At 34.7% G+C, this 22,259-nt stretch overlaps 1 protein-coding gene across 2 annotated transcripts in view; it reads left to right on the top strand.

Annotated features, from left to right (window-relative positions):
- AIR9 (Outer arm dynein light chain 1 protein) overlaps window positions 1-22,259 on the top strand; it is a 108,920-nt gene that overhangs the window by 37,207 nt on the left and 49,454 nt on the right. For both annotated transcript variants that reach the window (XM_028235033.2, XM_028235034.2), the window contains exons 16-26: window positions 996-1,096; window positions 1,204-1,251; window positions 1,586-1,770; window positions 1,852-1,969; window positions 5,669-5,796; window positions 15,984-16,152; window positions 19,650-19,768; window positions 20,043-20,211; window positions 20,525-20,609; window positions 20,700-20,773; window positions 20,868-20,987. In XM_028235033.2, coding sequence (XP_028090834.2) covers window positions 996-1,096; window positions 1,204-1,251; window positions 1,586-1,770; window positions 1,852-1,969; window positions 5,669-5,796; window positions 15,984-16,152; window positions 19,650-19,768; window positions 20,043-20,211; window positions 20,525-20,609; window positions 20,700-20,773; window positions 20,868-20,987 — 1,316 coding nt within the window. The remainder of the gene's footprint in view (window positions 1-995; window positions 1,097-1,203; window positions 1,252-1,585; window positions 1,771-1,851; window positions 1,970-5,668; window positions 5,797-15,983; window positions 16,153-19,649; window positions 19,769-20,042; window positions 20,212-20,524; window positions 20,610-20,699; window positions 20,774-20,867; window positions 20,988-22,259) is intronic.

Raw genomic sequence — 22,259 nt, 5'->3', positions numbered from 1 at the left:
CAGTATCTTTAATCACTAAAACTGAGAAAATATGATAACCAAAAATTGGAAAACAAATTTAAAAAATAAAACCAACGAAAATTGTTCTTGTTTGGAATTTTGACATCATACCTTGGTAATTAAAGTACTATGTAAAATATTATAGTTCATAAAATATAATTTAAAAAAATGAAAGTATATGAAGATAGTCTATGAATTTTTGAGATGTAGCACAAATTCTGTTTTAAAAACACATGCGCTTTCCTCTATTTAGATTTGAACAAATGTATACAATTTTAAGATTCAACCAAAATTATTCACAATGATTTGATTCATGGTGGACAATTGTAAATATTATGTATATCAGTATAGAAACAGACACAGGAAATAAGAAAGAGTAATTGTTTTTTGTTCTTCAATAATGATCAATGTAAAAAATAGGAGGACGACTTTCTTTTTTTTTTCTTTCTTTCTTTCTTTTTTTTTTTTTTTTGTGATAAGGGAGATGATTTGTTTATATTTATATAGAACTCTTGGAAGCAGATATATCTTTTTGACTGTTCAACTCCAAAAATATATAGATAGTTGGTTTATATAGGACTTTTCATGATTTTTAGAAAATATAGTAGGTTTGAGAGGGCAAAATTGGGATTTAAAAAAAGTAGAAAACATGGTAGGTTCTTCACACTTTTATAATAGTAGTAGATTTTTTATTTCCCCCTTTTATGTACATTTTATGCTCAATCATTTTTCCCAAGTATGAGAATGTTGGTTTTGATTTTTTATTTCCTTTTAACAAAAGCATTCCTTGTGTTGGTAATTTGTACTAATCAATTATTTCTTTTGAAAATATAGAGCATTAATAAACTGAACTATATAAAGTGAATTAAGATAGAACTTAATTTTCTTTTGGCCGATTTTGTAATCCTATTCTAATTATTTTTTTTTTTCTGTTTTCTTTTCTTTTCTTTTATTAAAATTTTTTTTTTAAAAAAAAAAAAAAAATTATCTGGCAGTGAGTTTGTATTAGTGTCAACAGGTACAACTGAGTACGCTATAACCAAAGAAGATGTTGGCCAGCAATTGGCTTTTGTGTATATTCCTACAAATTTGGAGGGTCTGGTCATTCTCTTCTGTTTTATTGACACATTATATTCTTCTTACGATGTATCGTACTCATAGAATGTATGTATCATTTTTTTAAAAATCTTGGTTCAATAACAGGGCAGGAAGGCAAGTCTGTATCAATACTGTCTCAGATCGTTAAGCAAGGTATCTCCAGTTAATATGCGCAACTGAAGAACTTACTTTCATTGTCTTTGTCTTCTTGTATATATGTTTTTTTTATTTGCATTGTGAACAAATTTTACAGTCTCTGGGATGACGGAACCTTATGTTTTTCTCTCCCTTCTATCAATAGTTTCTCCATTTCTTTTACATATGTTTCCCTAATTCTGAATTTTTGATTAATGTACAATTTTTTTAAAATTTTATTCACTCTTGGTGCTGCTCTTGTGTTTTTGAGTACTGGTACGCCAATTTTTTTATGTCACAATTATCACTTAAAGTCTTGTGATCTTATATGTTTGTCCTAATCTGATTCTAGCCCCACCAAAAGTAGCAAATGTGAAGATAATTGGTGACATAAGGGAGGGAAGTAAGGTCACGGTCACTGGTACTGTGACTGGAGGAACTGAAGGATCTAGCAGAGTTCAATGGTTTAAAACAAGCTCTTCAACATTAGATGGTGAGAATGGTCTTGAAGCAGTAAGCACATCAAAAATTGCAAAGGTGGGACATGTTATATGTTGGCATTTGTATTCTTGGTTATTATTTTGATGCGTTCTCAATTGAGCTTTTGACTTTGTTCAGGCATTTCGCATACCTTTAGGAGCTGTTGGCTATTTCATAGTTGCAAAATTTACTCCTATGACTCCAGATGGTGAATCGGGTGAACCTGCATATGCTATATCGGAAAGAGCAGTTGAAAGTAAGTAAATTTATTTATTTTGTTAGAAATTAAATTACAAGGGAAAAACTACGTGGACAGTATGTGTGTCTATTTGTATATATGAATGCTTGATGTCAATCCGAACAAAAAGGGAATCCTCTCTCCCTGTCTCTTGCTCTCTCTCTCTCTCTATATATATATATATATATACATATAATTTATTTGAAGCAAGGTCTACCAGTTGAATTTGATGCTTTGCATGTTGCAATTTACTTGGCAATATTAGCAACATCTTATATAGGGGAGCTTTTATTTACACAAACAAAACAACTCCTTACACCGCCATTTTTCATTCGGATAATTTTATTTCCACACATCAAATCCTCTTAGTGCACATCTTTTCTCAATACACACACTTAATGAATTTGAAATTTTGTGTTTTGCTCAGTACACATTATATTGTACCAAAAATACCCACATCTTCATCATTCAAACCCTAACCCTAACCCCAACCCCCTAAATCCTTATCTTCTTCCTTCATTGTTGGCGAGCTACCACTTCCTCGATCAGAAACTTTTACTTCCACTGACAAATTAAATATAATGAATTGAATAGCTTGTCTAGAATAGAGACTAGACCATATATTTATATGGATGGCGAATATACAAAATAGGAAAGAAATCATAATTACAAGAATATTGCCTAATATCCTGTGATTGCACAATTACGAGATGTTTTATTCTAGTTCTAATTCCAACACTCCCCCTCAAGCTGGTATGAAGACATTCAACAAACTCAGCTTGACAATAGATGGTTAAAGTGATGTTGGATCAACAGACTTTGTGAACATATCATCTAGCTGTTCAGAAAAGGAGACAAAGGATGGACTCACAATACTAGTCCGAACCTTTTCTTGAATGAAATGTATGTCAACCCCTTCGTATTTAGTCTGCTCATGAAGTACTAAATCAGAGGGTAACATAGTAGCTAATTTGTTGTCACAAACCAAAGACGAGGGAGCATCCTCTTCAAACCCTAACTCCGTAAGGATAGAGCGAAGCCATAGAACCTCACATATACCTTGTGTCATTGCCCAACACTTAGCTTCAGCAGAAGATCTATAAACAACTTCCTATTTCTTACTTTTCCATGATATGAGATGATCACTATAGAAAGTACAAAAACTAGACATGGAACATCTATTAGTTCTAAACCCTGCATAGTCTGCGTTAGTGAAAAAGAGTGCCCTGCATGCATAAATTGACTTACAACACTAATTACAAATGTCAAGTCAGGTCTAGTGTTAGTGAAATAAATGAGGTGGCCAATAAGGCGTCGATATATGCTTGGATCCTTCAATAACTCCCCAGATAAACTTGAGATTAGGATCCATAGGGGTAGAAGTAGGTTTGCAGCCTAACATACTAGTGTCTTGAAGAAGATCAAGAACGTATTGCCTTTGGAACAAGGAAGTCCCCTGACGAGATACCGAAAAAATATTTAGGACCCAGATCCGTAAAATCAAATGGCTGACTTCAAATCCCTCTTTACTTGAGCTATGCCGACTGAATTGTCATCTATGAGAATGATGTTATCAACATACACAAGCAGAACAATGCACTGACCGGTGGAATTCCGGCGACCTAGGTAGGGTTGCAAGTTAGAGATGAGTGGAAATCGCGATTCCAGTGATGAACAAAGTTAGATCACACAAAGTTGTTAGCTCTAATGTTTAGACGGGCTCTCAATTTTGGCGACAAATGAAGTCAGATCAAGGCACAGTTTTTGGTCCTAGGGTTCAGATGACATCGTGATTTTGACGACGAACGAAGTCAGATCAAGGCACAGTTTTTGGTCCTAGGGTTCAGATGACATTGTGATTTTGATGACGAACGAAGTCAGATCAAGGCACAAGATTTCCAGCATCTGACAACTTTGATACCATTAAGTCTTTTTGAGAGAAAAATACTATTGAATTATTTGTCGTATAAACAACAATGAAAACAAAGCAATAAATAAGATCAAACCTAAATGCTAAATAATACAAAAGTCTAATCTACGCTCATAAAAATATAGTATATCTTACAGTTGATATGAAGTTTGTGGGTTAAAGGAACCAGTGGTCATTTGACGATATTGAGGTTCTAGTTCATCAAGTGAAGAGTAATCTATCTCTATATCTATCTATCTGTATATTAAAGGAACCATTGGTAAATGGAACCAATAGTCGTTTAACGATATTGGGGTTCTAGTTCATGAACTGATGGGTGAATCCCTCTTCAGGTAGGTTTTTGGACTTTATATTTGCCCTACAGATCGATTCTTTTTAGAGCCAAAAAAATAAAATAAAAAATGAAAGAGTGGTGATGGCACCAAAGATGGTAGTTATTGTCAACTAACATGTTTTAAGAAATCAAACATGCTTAGGAAGAAGAAAAAAAACTTGGATGATGTAAGATGAAGCATAGGGTTATACTATATGCTAATATTGATCAAAGTAGGGTAGAATCAATGATCTTGCAAGTCTATTCTTACCTTAGGGTGGGTAATTTTTTATATTTGCTTGTGAGCAAAATCATATATATACATGTTAAGAGAAAATCAATGGTGTTAAATGTAGGTGTGCCATTTTGAGTGCTTATCAAGTTAGTTATGAGGGAACTGTTTGTTTATTATAAATGGACTATATGATGCTCTGTCAAAAACCACTATCTTTGCAAGTCAACATTCTCTTTTCTGTGTCTACATCTTTCCCATGATTTGTAGAAATTTTTTCATTCCCTCCCTGGCTAGATGTGACATTGAATCTCACAAGAAGTCATCAGAGTGAGATTACTGTGCTATCTGGGACTGAAAAATCTGGATTGCATTTCTCAATACTACCAAAATCATTCTCAACACTTTATCACAGATTAGCATGAGAGTAGAGATCAAATTGATCCCCCCAAGTTGAAGCTGCAAAAATGTTGAATTTTCTGGAAGCTACAGAAATACTGAAAACACCATTTTTGTGTATTACTACTGATGCAGGTTGAACCCCTATAAAATGGTCTCCTATTCAAAGCAAGCTTTGCTAGATGGGATATCAAAAAACTCATCCTTTTTTGTGTTGTCAACTGTTTCTTTATGGTGCTCGTTTCAATGTCCTTATAGGCATATCATTACCAGCTTATTTGGATCCTTCTTCGTGGTAAATTAATGTCGAAGTCTACTTGATCTAATACTAAATCATATTTTGTGTTTGAATGAGAAAAAAGCTAACAAAAAGAGGAAAGAAAAAGCTTTTGTGGAGGAAGCATTAGAATTCTCACGGATCTTTCTTCTTAGTACTAGTAATGCTATGCTCTAAAAATAAATAAACCCCACCACAATTACAGTACTGTTCAACAGTATTTATATCTCTCTTCTCATTGAGTAAATAAAGATGAATTTCTTTGTAAGTTTTTGAGGTGTGGATGCTTGTAGACTTTAGGTACTGTTTTACATACTGGTTGCTTGTAGGGTAGGTATCCTTTGTGCTGTTTATTTTTTGCACTGTGTATGTTTCATTCCATGTAGGCTAGCTGTGATTTTTGTTTTCGTGAATGCTTAAATTTTAATCATTGCTTTATTGCTTGCAAGTTTCTCATGTAGCTGAGATTCTTTTATCCCATTCAGTACATGTTTGTTCCTGAATCTTTTGCAGTCTATTCTGGCAATTGTACACCACTAATATGTATTTAATTATTATCTTTGCAGATCTTCCGCCAAGCCTAAATTTCTTATCTATTACTGGTGATTACTCTGAAGGTGGAATACTGACAGCATCGTATGGGTACATCGGGGGTCATGAAGGAAAAAGTATTTATAATTGGTGTCTTCATGAGGTATACCCTTTTCCCCTATTTGTTTTATTGTTTGTATGGTGTGGCTCCTGCAATTTTGGTTGTGCACATGTTAATTTCTCTCAACTTTCCTTGCCAAAGTCGTTGAATTGGTAAGTTGTCCTAGAAACGTCAATGATTTGTGAGCCACCTCACTGTTACCTGAATGGAGATAGAACAACTTTGTTGCAGGCTTGCAGCTGATGACTTGGATTCTTAAATCGGCTTTGATACTGATATTGTATGCGTTGTGATTGGGTTTTGTGGTTCTGGATGCATTATTGCTAAGATTTTTATAGCTGCACATCTCATGTTTTCCCTAGCTAACCTGAAATAAGCAAATTAATAGAGAATTGCTTCATAATAAAGGCAAACAAAGTTACTTTTACATTGGCAGGGGTGAAGATAGAAATTTAAAAGGACCTACACTTGCCAAAATTATTTAATAAGCCAGTGTTTACTCAACACAATGGAAAAATCCCTGAACTAATGGAAGCCCAATATTGAGTTCGGAGGTCTGGGGTGAAGTATACGGTCTGAAACCTTTTAGTCCAATTAATGTAATTGATAGATTTCTATTTTTATTAGTAGTACTATTTAAGATAGGATTTAACTAAATAATTGCGTAGATTCCAAAATAATATTAGGTTTAGTTTCCTATGTTAAACTAGGATTTTGCCCTATAAAAAGTAGGCTAATGTTATTGTAATATTCAGACTTGGTTTAATAATATTTAGGAGTGTTTTAGGTTTTGGCCGTTGTGGGTAGGGGTGTTCATAGGTCAGTTTGGGTAAGTTTTACCCTTCAATCAACAATCGAACCGACTGCATTGGGTTGGACAAATGGTCACCCATGGCCGGCCACCTTCCTATTTGAAATCAACCGAACCAAACTATATGGTTTGGCAGTCGGTTTGGTTGGTGTAATGCTGTCACGACGCCATCTCGCCCCAAACAGGACAGTGTAATAACCGGCCAGTAGTCATAGACTACCAAAGGCCTAACTAAACAAAATGAGTTAGACTGATGATAATTGGGGCGAATTTTTGTTTTAAGTTGCGGAAGTCATTAATTTCTTTAATTGAGTCCATTTGAAACATCTATTTAAACCAGTGCATAATTATATGAAATGAAACATACATCATTCTTGATTATATCAGTTAGTTCTTTTACAAGGGATACAACATTTTGAAGTAACACCATTTCCAAAGCTAAGTACAACTTTCTTTTCACTAACATTGGCACATAGACTTCAAGAAGCCAAACTCTCCATGATACGTCTCTTTCACCTACATATATATAAGGGAGAGGGGGTGAGCCAAAGTCCAGTGAATAGTAATATAGTAAAGTGATAAATGAATGAACATCGATGAGCTTTATAAATCATGGTACAAGAATCATAGTTTGAACATTGGTTAATAAGGGCATGATACATCAAGGCTTAGCTTTCAAACATATTATGGCCTTGTTTGATAGGGTTTATTTTCAGCTTATTTAAGCTTTTAGCTTAATTTAAGCTATTTTGGTGTGTTTGTTCAGCTTAATAATACTGATTATAACTTTTTCTAAGCCAAAAATTAGCTTTTTCTTTGAGTGGGACAGGAGAAGCTTTTCCAAACAGCTTAAGCGCGCAGCTGCCATTTGAGGGGCAAAATGACTTAAATGCCCCTCAAAATTTCAAGTTATGACAAGTGTGCCATTACTAAAATAAATTTTATATTAATTAATACTAATTAATAATTTTAGTATTAATTTATTACAAAAAGCCATTAATTGCCACTAATTAATTTATGATGAAATAATTTTATACTAATTGATTTATAATGAAAAAATGAAAATAATAATTTATAATGGAAAAATGAAAATAATAATTTATAATGAACAAATGAAAATAAGCCATTAATTGACACTAATTAATTTATAATGAAATAATTTTATACTAATTGATTTATAATGAAAAAATGAAAATAATATTTATAATAAAAATAAGCCATTAATTGACACTAATTAATTTATAATGAAATAATTTTATACTAATTGATTTATAATGAAAAAGTGAAAGAAATAATTTATAATGAAAAAATGAAAATAATAAATTATAATGAAAAAATAAAAATAAGCCATTAATTGACGCTAATTAATTTATAATGAAAAAATGAAATAATTTTATACTAATTAATTTATAATGAAGAAATGAAAATAATAATTTTTGTAATACTAATTATATTAACTTTTATTAATGAAATAATTTTTTTAAAATTAAAACTGAAAAAAAAAATGACAAAATAATCATTTTTATATCATATAAGGGCAAAAAGGACAATTACACAGCAAAAAGTTATTTTACATCTTATCAACCAAACACTACTCTGTTGTTTAAATTCATAATCTCACAGCTACACCAAACAGATTAACAGCTTATGTTCACAGTTATAAGCTATAATCTGTTAAGTTATAATCTATAATCACTTTTCCACAACTCTACCAAGCGGGACCTATATAGTGATGAACATTCCATGGACCTTGACAAGGAATAACCGGCCCAAGAACCGATTAGACACCCCATCCGAGGTGGCAAAGAGCTTAGCCATCATGGTGTTATTGGCATGTTATCACATCCCCCAATAACTAGGACGTTTCCAAGGGTGTCATCTTCATACATGATACAAGAGTATGGGATGTTCATTCATAACAAAACATTAGCATAACTTTCATAAACATAGCATAGGTTTTGCATTTCAAATCATAGCTTAACAAACATAATTTTACAATATTATTACTCACCAATGGCTCTTACAAAAGGGGGGGACTTCCAAAGATGTAACCTACACAAGAACAATAAAAGCATTCAATGAAATATGGTTCAAAGTGATAATACTACTCTTTTTGGTTCTAATTCTAATTTTCTGGTTTATGATTATATTAATTCACTCAACCATAGACTTTTAGGTCTATTTTCAAGTCTTATTCATGTTCATTTCGAGTTCCAATTAGGCGAAACGAGGCCCGGAGAGTGAAAAGGGTGAAAAAGAAGCCAAACGGGCCAAAAGCCCTGTTGGCTGCACGTGCAGAGCTTATGCAGTGCTGAAATTTGAGTTGGCTGCACGTGGGGAGGTTTTGGCCGCACGTACGGCCGCTGGGTGACAGAATTCGTAGTCTAACTTCAAATAGTCATATCTTCCTCATCCGGTCTCGGTTTTGGGTAATTCTTGAGTCTAAATTCAAGCCCTGTAAGTCTAGTTTCTAACGGTTGTGGTCTCACATCCAAAATCCAAGTATACAAAGAGAAATGATTAAATTAGTGAAGGCAGCTTACTTTTCTCTTAACTATTTCATTCCAAATTTTTACCTAACTTAATTTCCTTCCATTTCTTCCTATTTTCTTCAATTCAAAACATCTAAATATGATATAAAACATATAAAAATGTTGTAGGATGGTTGGTTGAAAGATTCTACACAAAACCCTTTGATTTATTCAAGCAAATGGTTGAATTCCTACAATTTATTCTCAACCTAGCTTCTTTCCATTTCTTTTCTTTTAATCTTATCATATCTCAATCTTCCCCTAAATATTTACTAGATATGATGATCAAGACGAGAAATATTGACAAGAACTTACCTTAATTCAAGTATTGGTGTGCCTAGACTCAAGCTCTTCAAGCTCTAATCCTTGTTCTTCCCTTTTCTTCCACTTTTCTTCTTCCTTTCACCTGCCTTCTTGTTTCCAAATTTCCAGCAACTCTCTCTCCTCAAGGCTGAAATTTTGTGTTTTATAATGTAAGAGAGACACTTGTCTTGCAAGGGTGCAACCTAATCTCCTAAGTAGGAGGTTTAAAGATTTTGGTTAAGGTGGATGCTTGCTACACCTAGTTGCTTGGTTCACCTTCTAGCTTGCTTCACCTATGTGTTTGCTTCACCAAATTCCTAATCCTTCTTCCTTAGCTTAGTTAATCAAGGTTAGGTCTCTAATCATTATTAACTTAATTAATCTTGATTAGGTCTAGTTAATCATGCTTAATTAGCGCTAATCCCGATTAATTTTGGTTCAATATTTGAAATTGCTCTACTCATTAGACACAAGTTATTAAGCTCCTCAATTAAAGTTTTCAAGATGTTTAGGGCATCATAATTCAAGTTAAACTCATCTCCTAACTCTTAGTAATCTTCAAGTATTTCTATTCTTAGGTTTGTTTTATCAAGTCATGCTTTTCACTTCTAAATTTCTTACCAATTGCGTTCATCTTCTAAGGTTTCATCTTAGCAATTCATATTTTTATTTCTAGAGCATTGTAAAGTAATTAAATTCGGGTAAGTATTCGATCATGTCACATAAAAATGCTTTTGATGTGGTATACACTTGCTTACTGTGTTCAAGAGGTGACTACTTCCCAAGTCTTAATAGTTGACAATGAAATTCACATGTTCAAAGCATCCTAACTACTCATTGCTAAGCTTTAGTATTTTCTGTAATGAGATAATTAATTAGACTTAGAGTATTCAAAGATGGATAATAATATGGTTATGGCACGTGGCATTATTTAGGGTGTTACATCTACACAACTCAAATACTATGGTGCTAATTCAAGCAAAGTAAAACATATGGAGGGGAATGGAAGAGGGACAAGACTCGTTCAAAGCCGCCACCACCACCATCATTTGCCACCCCAATGCCATTGCTATCCTGTGTCACCATGGAATAAAGTCATCATTGTGGATCTACTACCATGTATCAACACCCGCTGCCTCCACCATTTATGATTTCGAGGTGAAGCAGATTGAAGAATGAGGGGTAGATTGAAGATGGAAAGGGACTTTTGGGAAGGAAAGATTGAAGAGGGCAAGACGAAAAGACAATATAATTAATTTAGGACCAATATATTTTTCGAAGAAAGGAAGAGAGAGAATTAATGGAAGAATATATCTTGAATACCGAAGAGGTGTAGAAGAAAAGAAATAGTAGAGAAATAAAGAGTTTTCAATGCAATATTAATGGAGGACAAATTGAAGAACAAAAGAGGCGATGATAGAGATAGAGAGTAATGAATGCAGTGGAGAGAGAGAGAAGCTTTTGTGAATGGGGAAGAGAGAAAGTTAGAGTTGGTGGAAAAAATCTTGGTTAGAGAAAAGTGTAATCTAAGAGGCCCAATTACATTATGACATGTGAACAAATTATATTCAATATATATATCGGTTGGGTCAGGTTATGCGGGTTTTGCTACTCAATCAACCGACAACCCATGAAAATTGTACATATTTATCCATGCCAGAGCCCATGAAGTGTTGAAACCGTCCGTTTGCCTTCAGTCCAGGTCGGGTTGGACGGGTATTTGAACAACCCTAGTTGTGTGATTTCCTCCCTCATTCCCTATCGTATTCTAGATCATTTTGGCATCGGACTGTCATGACCCCAACTTGCCCCAAACAGGATGGTGTAGTGATCGGCCAATAGTCCTCAACTACAAAAGGCCTAATAAAGCAAAAACAAGATGGACTCTTATTATAAATAGGGCAAAATTTCTTTAATAGATGTGCGGAAGCCATTATCTGTTGTATTGAGGTCATTTATAGCATCCATGCAAAGCAGTGCATAACTATATGAAATGAAAGCATACACTCCTTTTAATTGCGTTACATTACATTATTACACAACTTAAATGATAAAATATAATACATGTGTCATAACTTTACCAATTAGCACAAGCACACAAGTCTGGCTTCTAATTTAACTTCTCTTCATACCCGAACTTTCCGTCACCTACATAGAGGAGTGAGCCATTGCCCATTGAATAGTAATAAAGTAAGATGGTAAATGAATGAACATCCATGAGCTTTAGAAATATAACATTTAACATAACTTGTTCATAACTTTAACTTGAACAAGGCAAAACATACTTGATTTGCAAACATTACATAGTGATGGACATTTCAAGGATTACAAGGTGCTTAACCAGCCTGGTTACCGGCTAAACGTAATAAATGAGGTCAGCCATTATACATGATTGGATATTCTCCCAATAGTGGGCCTGACTGGATGTTCCCCCAATTATGGGCTTGATCAGTGAATGTTATCTAAATACATAATAGAAGAATATAGAATGTTGATTCATAACAAAACATGTCAAAGCTTGTAAACATAATCAAGTTTTGTATTCAAAACATAGTTTGACAAACATAGCATTACTGAATTACTACTCACAAATGGCTCCGGGAGCGAGTGTGTAGCTTCTCCAAAGCTGAACCTACAAAAAACAAGAACAAGCATTGAAATTAAATTCAACTTGCAAGTCCTAATCTTAATTCAAGTGTTCTAATCTTGCTTAATGTTTCCTAACATCTTTTCTAAATTGTTCAAGGCTTGGCTATGACTTAACTTGTATGCCTCTAGATTAGTGAGAGCGTTCTAAGTGACTTAATGTGTTCTTAGTTCTTACTCACATTGTTTAATCCCTTAAATTCAATTGTTGGTTGTGGCATTGAAGTACCTAGCTTATTTGTGCGAACATGACAAACCGAGTGCCTAAACTTGGTTAGATGTTTCCCTAAACTTCTCTTGAGTGTTTAATGCTAATCTAAGCTTAATTCATGTCTTTTCTAAATGTGAATCAAGTACAAAGCGTGTGCCAAAGACGTACTTTGAATGGCCCTAAATGTTCACGGCTTGAATTAATGTTTCCTAATTTTCTAAGCTCAAGTTCAAGCATTAATCATGTACTAAATATGCATATGGAAAAGCCTTAGGTATCCTATAACAGTTTCATATGTTTTGTATTGAAATTATCACGTTTAGATGCTTGAGGTTCAAGGAAATAGGAAGAAATGAAAGGAAACTAAGATAGGAGAGGAAATAGCATGAAACGGTTAGGAAGAAAGTGAGCAGCCTACATTTGGACATATCTCTTTGTAAACTTAGAATTTGGATGTGATACCACCACCAATGGAAACTAGACTTCCGTGGCTTGAATTTAGGCTCAAGAATCGCTTAAAACCCAGTCTGGATGGGAGAGATATGCGTATTGGAAGTTGGGTTGTGCGGATTGGTCAAGGCACGTGCGGGCCGCAAGTGCCTTTTATGCAGTCTGAATTTTGATTTCTGAAGGGGCAATCCGCACATGCGGAAATCCAAACCGCACGTGCGGTTCTGGGTAGACAGGTGCTGTTCGAAAACCCTGCATTTTTGAGCTTTTTCTTTCTACTTCTTTGAGCTAGGGCCTAAGAAAAGTGGACATAAACCTTGCAAAATCAATGACATGGGGAAAAGAATGTTTTTCAAATCAAAACCATCAAAATTTGGTTTAAATTCAAGAATTAAGAATCAAACTTGAAGTTCATCAAGGGATTCAGGAAAATCTATCTTTTCATGAACTTCTCTTCTCCTTTCTTTCTAAACATGGTTTGAAGCGGCAAAACCTATGCAAATCAAAGAGATATATGATGATGAAGGTTCATAAGTATCAAGAACACCATAAACAACTTCAAAATGAGATGAAATTCTAGCTTTCTTACCTAATTCTTCACTAGCTCAACTTTCTCCTATTCTTTTCCAAACTTCTTCATTCCTAAATCAATTTAATCCTAACTTTTTCTTGATTTTGGATGATAGGAAGGTTTACTACAAGAAATTGGATATAAATCTTACCTTAGAACACTTTTTAGGTTAGATTTGTTGAAGTTCTTGAGCTGTCCCCTCTTCTCTCTTCTTTCTCTTCTCTTCTCTTCTCCTTCCTTCTCCCTTTCTCTCGTTTATTCTACAAGGTTTCTGAATTCTCCTCTTTATTTGTTTGGTTTGATTAAGGTTTTATTGGGTAAGGTAGGGCAAAAGTTGTATAGTTCATCAATTGGCTAATTCCCTTGCTTAAGCTTAGCTAACCAGGTTTAATACTAAGAAATCTAATTTACCTTAATCATTCTTAACTTTGATTATCCTTGTTTACTTAACTTGGGTAATCAATTTTAGTTATAATTAATCAAGGTTAGATTCTAATTAATCAAGGTTTACTTAATCTTACTTAACTTAATTAATCATGATTAAGGTTCACTAACCCTACTTGATTAACACTAATCCCGATTAGCAAAACGACATGTGATATTGAAATGATGAGTACATTAGTCTAAGATCTTTAAGCTCCTCAATTAGTGCATAGGCACATCCTAGTATTCACAAATTTAAGCTTAAGGGATTCCCCTATCTCCTAATAATCTTTGAATTATTTATTCTTTTTAGTTTTCACTAGGGGCATATTTTCATTTCTAAGTTTCTATAGATATCTTCTAAGGTTTCCATCTTATCATTTCAAATTTTGATCTAAGCTATTCAAATGTGGACAATGATATAGTTATAAGACGTGGCGTTCTTTGGGGTGTCACACGGAGCCATAATTTTGATCCACTAGTTATGTTCAACTGGCACAGTTACCTTTTTGATACAATCCTGTTGGTTTGAACAATCATCACCATCATCGTTCAAGAATATTCAGCCAGTCAACCACTACTTCATCAATATTCCTTGGGAGTTTTCAATCGACATTTATCGTCATCATCTTCATTAACCCTTTTGGCCACTGTCATCAGCAACCATTGTTGCAACATTGCTACCTTGCATACCACTGTTAGTCACATCATCGCTTCCATCCACACTAACAATTCCAGCTTCTTTGAATCAAATCTTCTTGCCATTGAAATTGAGCCTTTGGTGATGCCCTTGCCAACTTTCACACCCATCATCTTGTTGCAGTGGTTGACCACTGAATTGAAGTTGCAGCCCTGTACTCGCAATCATTTCAGTCTTAAGAATGAATTGGTTTAATTAGTTATGGGTTGGGTAGGTTGGTTCGTCAATATGGTTTGAGCTGGTTATCTTTGCGTAAAAGGGTATTAGGTTTTAAAATGGGTTGGGTCAGGTTAAGGTTATTAAACTTAGTTGTCTGCTTCCTCCATCGATTGACTGAGCAGCACAAGCGCTAGGGAAAGAGGGCACCAACGATCAACAATGGGGAGTATCTTGCAAGAGCCATGCGACAATGGGGAGTACCTTAAGCCAAGAACAAGAACTGAAGCAATCACATCAACGACTGCAGATGAAACAACACTAGATGGCACAGATGCAAGCTACTTTAGTGAAGTTAGCTGACACCTTTTTGGAAGATAAAGGAAAGGCGAAGGTTGCAACTAGTGGATCTTTGGGTGCTCCTCCACCTCGTGCTTTTGGGTACAGACACCAACGAATACCAGATGATCATTGCTGGACTGATGTAGATAGAGGCACCAAGCTTGATGTTCCTAGTTTTAGTGGAAATCAAGACCTAGATGCATTTTTTTATTCGTTACACAACTTGGATATTTTCTTTCATTGGTACCAGTTGACTAATAAAATGAAATTACTTTTTTCTGACGCATAGTTGAAGAGTACATCCAGAATTTGGTGGACGTGCCAACATCTACTCTTTCATTCATGGCCTACAAAATACACCTTTAATTGTGCCACTGACTAAAAAGCCGTTAAATTAAGGAAGAATTCATTGGTGATTAGATGTGTTTCTCCTTTTGATAGAACTCTTGGTTGTCCTCCTAACTTGCTGGAGTTGGGTTCTTTTTAGTGAAGGATAATTGATGACGGAACCTAGGGTGAAGTACATGGGTGCAAAAACCTTTTGGTCTAATAAATGCAATTGGTACGTTTCCATTTCTATTATTAGTAATTAAGCTAGGATTCAACTAAATAATTGCTTAGAATATTTGAGTATCTTTCTAAAGTAATATTAGGTTCGGTGTTCTATTTTAAACTAGGATGACCTATAACTGTTAGGCTTATGGTATTGTAATATTCACACTTGGTTTTATTAATATATGAGAGTGTCCTAGGCTGTGGCTGTTGTCTAGTTTTCTCCCTTTTTCCTTGCCCTTTTCTACATCAATAATTCTATAACTTGTATTTTCTCAGTCTGCTAACATTAATCTTGTATGGAATGAAAAGAAATAAACTTTCGTTTATTTTATAAAATTTTTCTTCAAAAGATTATCCACTCGATATATTCCTGGTTGGGTATACTGATCTTTAGACTAAATTTTTATGCTTGAGCACAACAACTTCATCACATATATATTTCTGTGCCTTTTTCTTTATTTTTTATTATTATGTAGTGCAATATTGAAAGTCCTGCTTTTAACTTATACCCACACTGTTAATTATACCAGGTAGAAACTGACTCTGGTACTCCAATACCTGAGGTTTTCGGTCTTCTTCAATATCGTGTTACCAAAGATGCCATTGGTAAATTCACTTCCTTTACGTGCACCCCAGTACGTAATGATGGGATTGTGGGTGAGTCAAGAACTTGCATGGGGCAGGAGCGCGTTCGGCCGGGTAACTATATATATTCTCATCTTGAAATTATGTTTTTATATTTACCTAAACAAATTTGAGATTCTTTATGTAGTGCCAGAGTATGTCGCACTTATGAAAGGAATGTAATGTGTTTTAGTGGTGAGCTTTTTTTGGTTATTGCATATGTTTAGTGTAAGAGTACTTTAATTTGTTGGGGCTTTGCTTTTATATTTCTTTAGGGTTAGTTAAGTTGTGCCGTTGCAGATTTATTGAAATAATTTACCTTTTCTCTTTTTATATTGCACATCGTAACATGGTATCAAAGTGATCCTCTTCCAGTGATCTTTGGTGTAGTTCTTTCCACAAAGACGCTGCCTCGATTTGCACTTCTCTCTCTCCTTCAACATTCAGTTTCAGATTTTTGTCTTTAGCTTTTGTCAAACCTGTGATCATCGGCTTTCTACACTTTGCACTTCGTTGCAATTCACGATTTTACTTTTTCTTGTAAGGCCACTACCAAAAGCTAAGCACTTCAAAAGCCTCCTAAGAAACATTGCTTTTGATGGTCTTTCTGTGCAGCAGTCCACTAGTAGAGGAACAGAGGATTGGTGTGCATACAAGAGTCTTCCAGTTCTTACGGAAGCTCTTTCTTACGAGTCTAGTAGTACAAGAGTTGTGCCTTATAGGGTCACCTACTGTTTGAGAATATCTATAACTGCTTTTTAAAAATGAAGCCTTTTACACGGAGTGCTAAGACCCCAAGTAGGCTATTGAATAATAAGCTATTGAATAAAGTACTTTGAAATCAATCTCTTTCAGTTGCCGTTTGTTCATTCTAGGGCAAGTGGAGTATCTCTGAAAGTGAGGGAACCAGAATATTGTATTATATTAATGTAATTAGCAGAACAAAGTACAAACTCAAATAGGCAAAATATGAAAACCCTAGAGGCCTAATTATACGTATTAAGAGTAAACTGCCCTCATAGATGGTGAATAATATGACATAATGTCTCAACCCCTCCCAGCCCACTGCCATAACTCATGATGTGAGCTCAGAGAGCATGGAGAGTTTGCCAATAAGAAATCGAAAGCGATTAGTTGTGAGTCTTTGTGTAGTAGTCAGTTAACTGAGGAAGGCACAAAGGGAAGATCAATAGTGGCAGTTTGAGAATGTTGATGAACAAGTGGCAATCGATCTCAATATGCTTTGTGCGCTCATGAAAAACAAAAGTATGAGCAATTTGATTGTCACAGTACAAAGATTTCGGGGAAGAAATTGAAACATCCATATCTGAAAGAAGCTATAAAAGCCACATTATCTCAGAAGTGGCACACAGTATTCAACTTCAACAGTGGAGTGAGCAACAACTAATTGTTTCTTGCTTTTCCAGGAAATGAGAGAATTCACCAAGAAAAGCACAAAAACCAGATGTAGACTTGTCATTGAAGATATTATTAGTCCAACCAACATTAACATAAGTGCGAAGAGTCAAATCTAATGAGGAAGATAGTAGTAAACATTGGAGCAGAGTACCATAGATGTAGCGTAGAGTATGTAACAGGGCAGCCTAGTGGGTAGAACGGGGAGCAGAGCCATACTAAGGATGTGAACAACACATGAAATATCTGGGCATGTCACATTGAGGTAAACTATAGCTAACTAGCTCACGATAGGCAAATGGATCATTAAGGAGCATAACATCAGAAGTAGATAACTTAGCTTTTGCTTACTTTTTGATGGTTGTTTTTATTTTGATTGGGTTCTTTTTCATTGTATGAGGACTTCTTGTCCTCCACACTTTCTTTAATAAATTTTGTTGTTGATTTTCAAAAAAAAAAGAAAAGAAAAAAGTAGATAACTTAGCATGCAATTTAATAGAAGTGTCAACAAGCTTGTCATCAGTGAGATGAGCACGAGAGAGGATATCACTAGCATATTTAGTTTTAGACAAAAATACCCCTTAGGAGATCATGACAACTTAAAGCCAAGTTGAAGAGCAATAGAATGGAATCTCTCATACCAAGCTTGAGGAGACTACTTAAGACCATAGAGGGCCCGACGAAGACGACAAACAAGGCTATGGGGATGAGAAAGGCTAGGAGGAGCCCGCATATTAACTTCTTGTTCAAGATAGCCATTGAGAAATGAATTCTTGACATCCAGTTGAATAGAGGCCATTGAGATACAGTAGCCACACAGATGAGAGTATGGACAATAGTCATTTTAGCAACTAGAGCAACGGTTTCTTCATAGTCGAGTCCATACTTTTGAGAAAAACCCTTAGCCACCAAGTGGGCTTTGTACCGTTTCAAAAAACCATCACAATGAGTCTTAACTTTGTAGACCCATTTACACCCAATAAGATTTTTACCACCAAGCAAAGGAACTAACTCCCAAGTTTGAGTCTTAGCCCAAGTAGTTTACTCGTCATTCATGGCAGCCACCCAATTTGGATCATGACAAGCTTATTTATAATACTTGCACTCAAAATAAGTGTAGATACAAAAGAGAAAAAGAACAATAGAAGGAAGAGAAACTGGAATTAGTTGAACCAAGTCTAATCAGTGGACGACGGTCCTAAACGAGGTGCAGGTCAGGTGACTTTTTGTCTCTAGTTTGTGACTTTTGCTTCTTGTTTCTAACTAGTAGAAGTTGCTTGTTTGCGTCATCTCTGTTTTATCTCCTTGTAGGTCAGGTTAACTCAAGTCTCTCCTTTTTTCTTTTTCCCTCAAGCGACTCTTTTTGTTGCCAAATGAAATTTTGTTTACAAAACAAAGTGAAAGCACCTTTTATTCGTTCCACTTTTTTTTTTTCTTTCCATTTTTTGAAAACAGTTCCCAATTATTTTTAGCAACCCTAAAGGATGAAATGTATTGTTTCCTTGTTGTTTACCACAACAAACGTGAAAGAAGAATTAAAGCAAGTGGCGAAAATAAGCAACCTCAAATTTGAGGTAATAGTCAGCCAATAAAATTCCAAATAATCAACCCAAGGGAAAAACAATAGTTCAATTGAATATGCAAAAGTCTTCCCATTGATAAAGGCTACAAAGAAAAATGCTAAAAATAATAGCTTGCTGTAGTAGCATAAATAGCGGTGATGCAGTAGCATTACAGTACTGCTAAAATAACATGTATAGTACTCGTATAAAATAAGAAACAGAAATTAAAGGAAACTACAGAATTAAAATATTGAAATTTGCCATTGTTTTGGCTGCTTTGTTGAACATAAATGTAGCTCTAAATGTGCTGTGTCATTGTTCGATATAATATTTGATAGAAAATTAAGTACCTTAACAAGAATATGGTTAATCTTTGTGAACAGTTTGTTGCTTTTTAAAATTTAGAGTATGTAGATATTTACTTTTATGAAAACTTGATGTCAAAAAACACATGTAATTGCATTAACTTCATTATGTGGTAATTGTGCTGTATGTTATCTTTTACATAGATGGGACTAGTATTTTTGTGCATGATTCTCACAATGTGGTGCTTACTAACATTTTGTCTACTGTTGACTGCTAATTGTTTATCAGGGAGCCCGAGATTGCTTTCTCTGCAAATAATCGGAACTGCTGTTGAAGGCTCTATAATGACTGTTGATAGAAAATATTGGGGTGGCAAAGAGGGAGAATCAGTTTTTCGGTGGTTCCGGGTATTTTAAATTAACACAGTCCTCGTAAATTTTCACCTGGCCCATTCTTGGAAAGCAATGATTTGAATTTACCTTGGTTACTACTTGACAATGCTCATTACTTTTCTATGAACAATAATTGGTATTATAGATACCAGATTTTAAATTGTTGGATGATAGTTGGATCTCACTTATATTGGTGACATATACCACTGGTCCATTAACTTGAAAGTGGTTGCATTGTAATTGATTGGTAACTGTTACAATTGCTGAATAACATAAACTGTTGATGCAGACTAGCTCAGATGGCACCCATAGTGAAATTAAAGAGGCTACTACTTCATCATACACGCTCTCGGTTGATGACATTGGCTTCTTTATATCAGTTTCATGTGAGCCTGTCAGAAGTGATTGGGCCCGTGGTCCTGTTGTGCTTTCTGAACAAATTGGACCAATAATACCTGGTATGCAAATGATTTCTTTGCATTGCCTTTTGATGATATAATGGCCATGGTCCAATTGTGCTTTCTAAACAAATTGGGGTGATAATAAGTACTGGAATGATTTCTGTGTAGCACTTTTTGCTAATGCATGTTTAGGCAATAGTGGGTTAAAATTTTATTTTCCTTCATAAATGTTGTGATGTGTATTGTTATTGACATTCTCTTCATTCATGTTTGTTAATCTATAGTAATGCCTATATATGTCTCCTTCCAGGAAAACCATTATTTAAAAATTGGAAGTAACATTATCTTTGAATATGACTTGCTATTGTAGGGCCACCTAGTTGTCAGTTACTTGAATTTCATGGATCATTTATGGAAGGGGAACGTTTGAGCTTCTTTGCATCTTATAGTGGAGGGTGAGACATTTGCTCGACTATCATACTGTGGAAAGCTTGAGCTTCTGAACGTACTTGTTTTGAAATTGAATTTATTAAATCTTGGTTCAGGGAAAAAGGAGATTGCTTATCTGAGTGGTTTAGAGTGAAAAGTAATGGTTTAAAGGATAAACTAAATGCTGGTGGTAAGTTCATTTGTGTCTTACACAATATTCTTATTTATTTTGTTTTCCCTAACTGGCTTGTTTGGACTTACAAGATTAAATATTCTGTTAGCAGAGTTCTTTGACTTAACTATTGAGGATGTGGGAAGACGTGTGGAACTTGTTTACACACCTGTCCGTAAAGATGGAGTTAAAGGGACTGCTAATAGTGTGATGTCTAGTGTGGTTGCTCCTGGTAAGTAGTTCCTTCAAATGGAAGTTCCAACAATACTGAAGCAGTAAATATTTGGTCATTTTACTTCTAACATTTTATATCCCAAGAAGCATGAGCACTTTTAAGAAGGTGATGTGTCCGCGTTGGACACCAATACTCGTCGGACACTCCTAGACATGTGTCGGACACATCCAAATGTGTCATATTATTATTTTAATTTATTATTATTATTATTTAGGAATTGGACACTACAAATACTTAAGAGACACATGTCCTTGGTTTAGAGACACGTGTCCTACAATTTCCAATTTGTGTATGAATAGAGTTTTCTAGATATTGGAATTTTTTGTTCACACTTCTCCAATATATAGAATGTGCAAAATGATGTTTGCTTTTTATATAATGAATTTAAGTGTAATTTTAACGTTAAAAAGGAATAACTTATTATTTTCATGTACATATGTAAGAATTTTTATTTATTTGTCGTCATTTCCATACCTTGTTGCATCTTGGTTTTTAAAAGTTTTCATGTCGACATATCAATATCGTATTGTATTTGTGTAGTGTATAACAATCGTATTAGATAATGTGTATACTATATTATAGTATCCATGTCTTGCGTACATATTTTTTTATTTTTAGTGTATATTGATTATATTATAAGGGTAAATTACACTTTACCCCCTTTAAGGTTCACCATTTTCTCACTTTGGCCAAGTATTTTTTTTCCCCAATTTGGCCCTTAACATTTCCAATTTGGCCCAATTTTCTCCAAAAGCTAATTGCCATCCATTTTTTGATAGAATTTGCCACGGTAGTAGCCACATGGTGCCACATGGCACGAAAAAAATCATTATATAATTCAACCCAAACCCAAACCCAAACCCAAACCAAAATTCAAAAACCCAAACTCTAACCCAAAAAATAAAAATCAAAATCAAAACACCTAGGAAAACACTATGGACCATTAAATTTTGCCCTGAATTTTACCCCAAAAATGAGGTTGATGGAGTACATTTAAAGTTGGTGAGATGTGGGCTACACTTAGAATCATCGTGGTTTCAACACATCACTATCAGAAATCTCCTCAAGTTCAACCATCTCAAGTTCTTTAGTCTTGTCATCAAGCCTATCTTTGTACATGACAAGACTCATTAAACACCACGTCCATGCTTCTAATTATTTTTCGATTTTCCATGTCCTAAACTCGGTACCCATAATTATCAAAGCCATGCCAACTAAAGACGCATTTACTAGACTTGGGATCTAACTTCTTTTATCAGAATCAATGTG

The sequence above is a fragment of the Camellia sinensis genome, chromosome 9 (genome assembly GCF_055761805.1).
Source record: "Camellia sinensis isolate YWXY chromosome 9, ASM5576180v1, whole genome shotgun sequence".
NCBI classification, from domain to species: Eukaryota; Viridiplantae; Streptophyta; class Magnoliopsida; order Ericales; family Theaceae; genus Camellia; species Camellia sinensis.
This window is presented reverse-complemented; position numbering and strand designations above follow the sequence as displayed.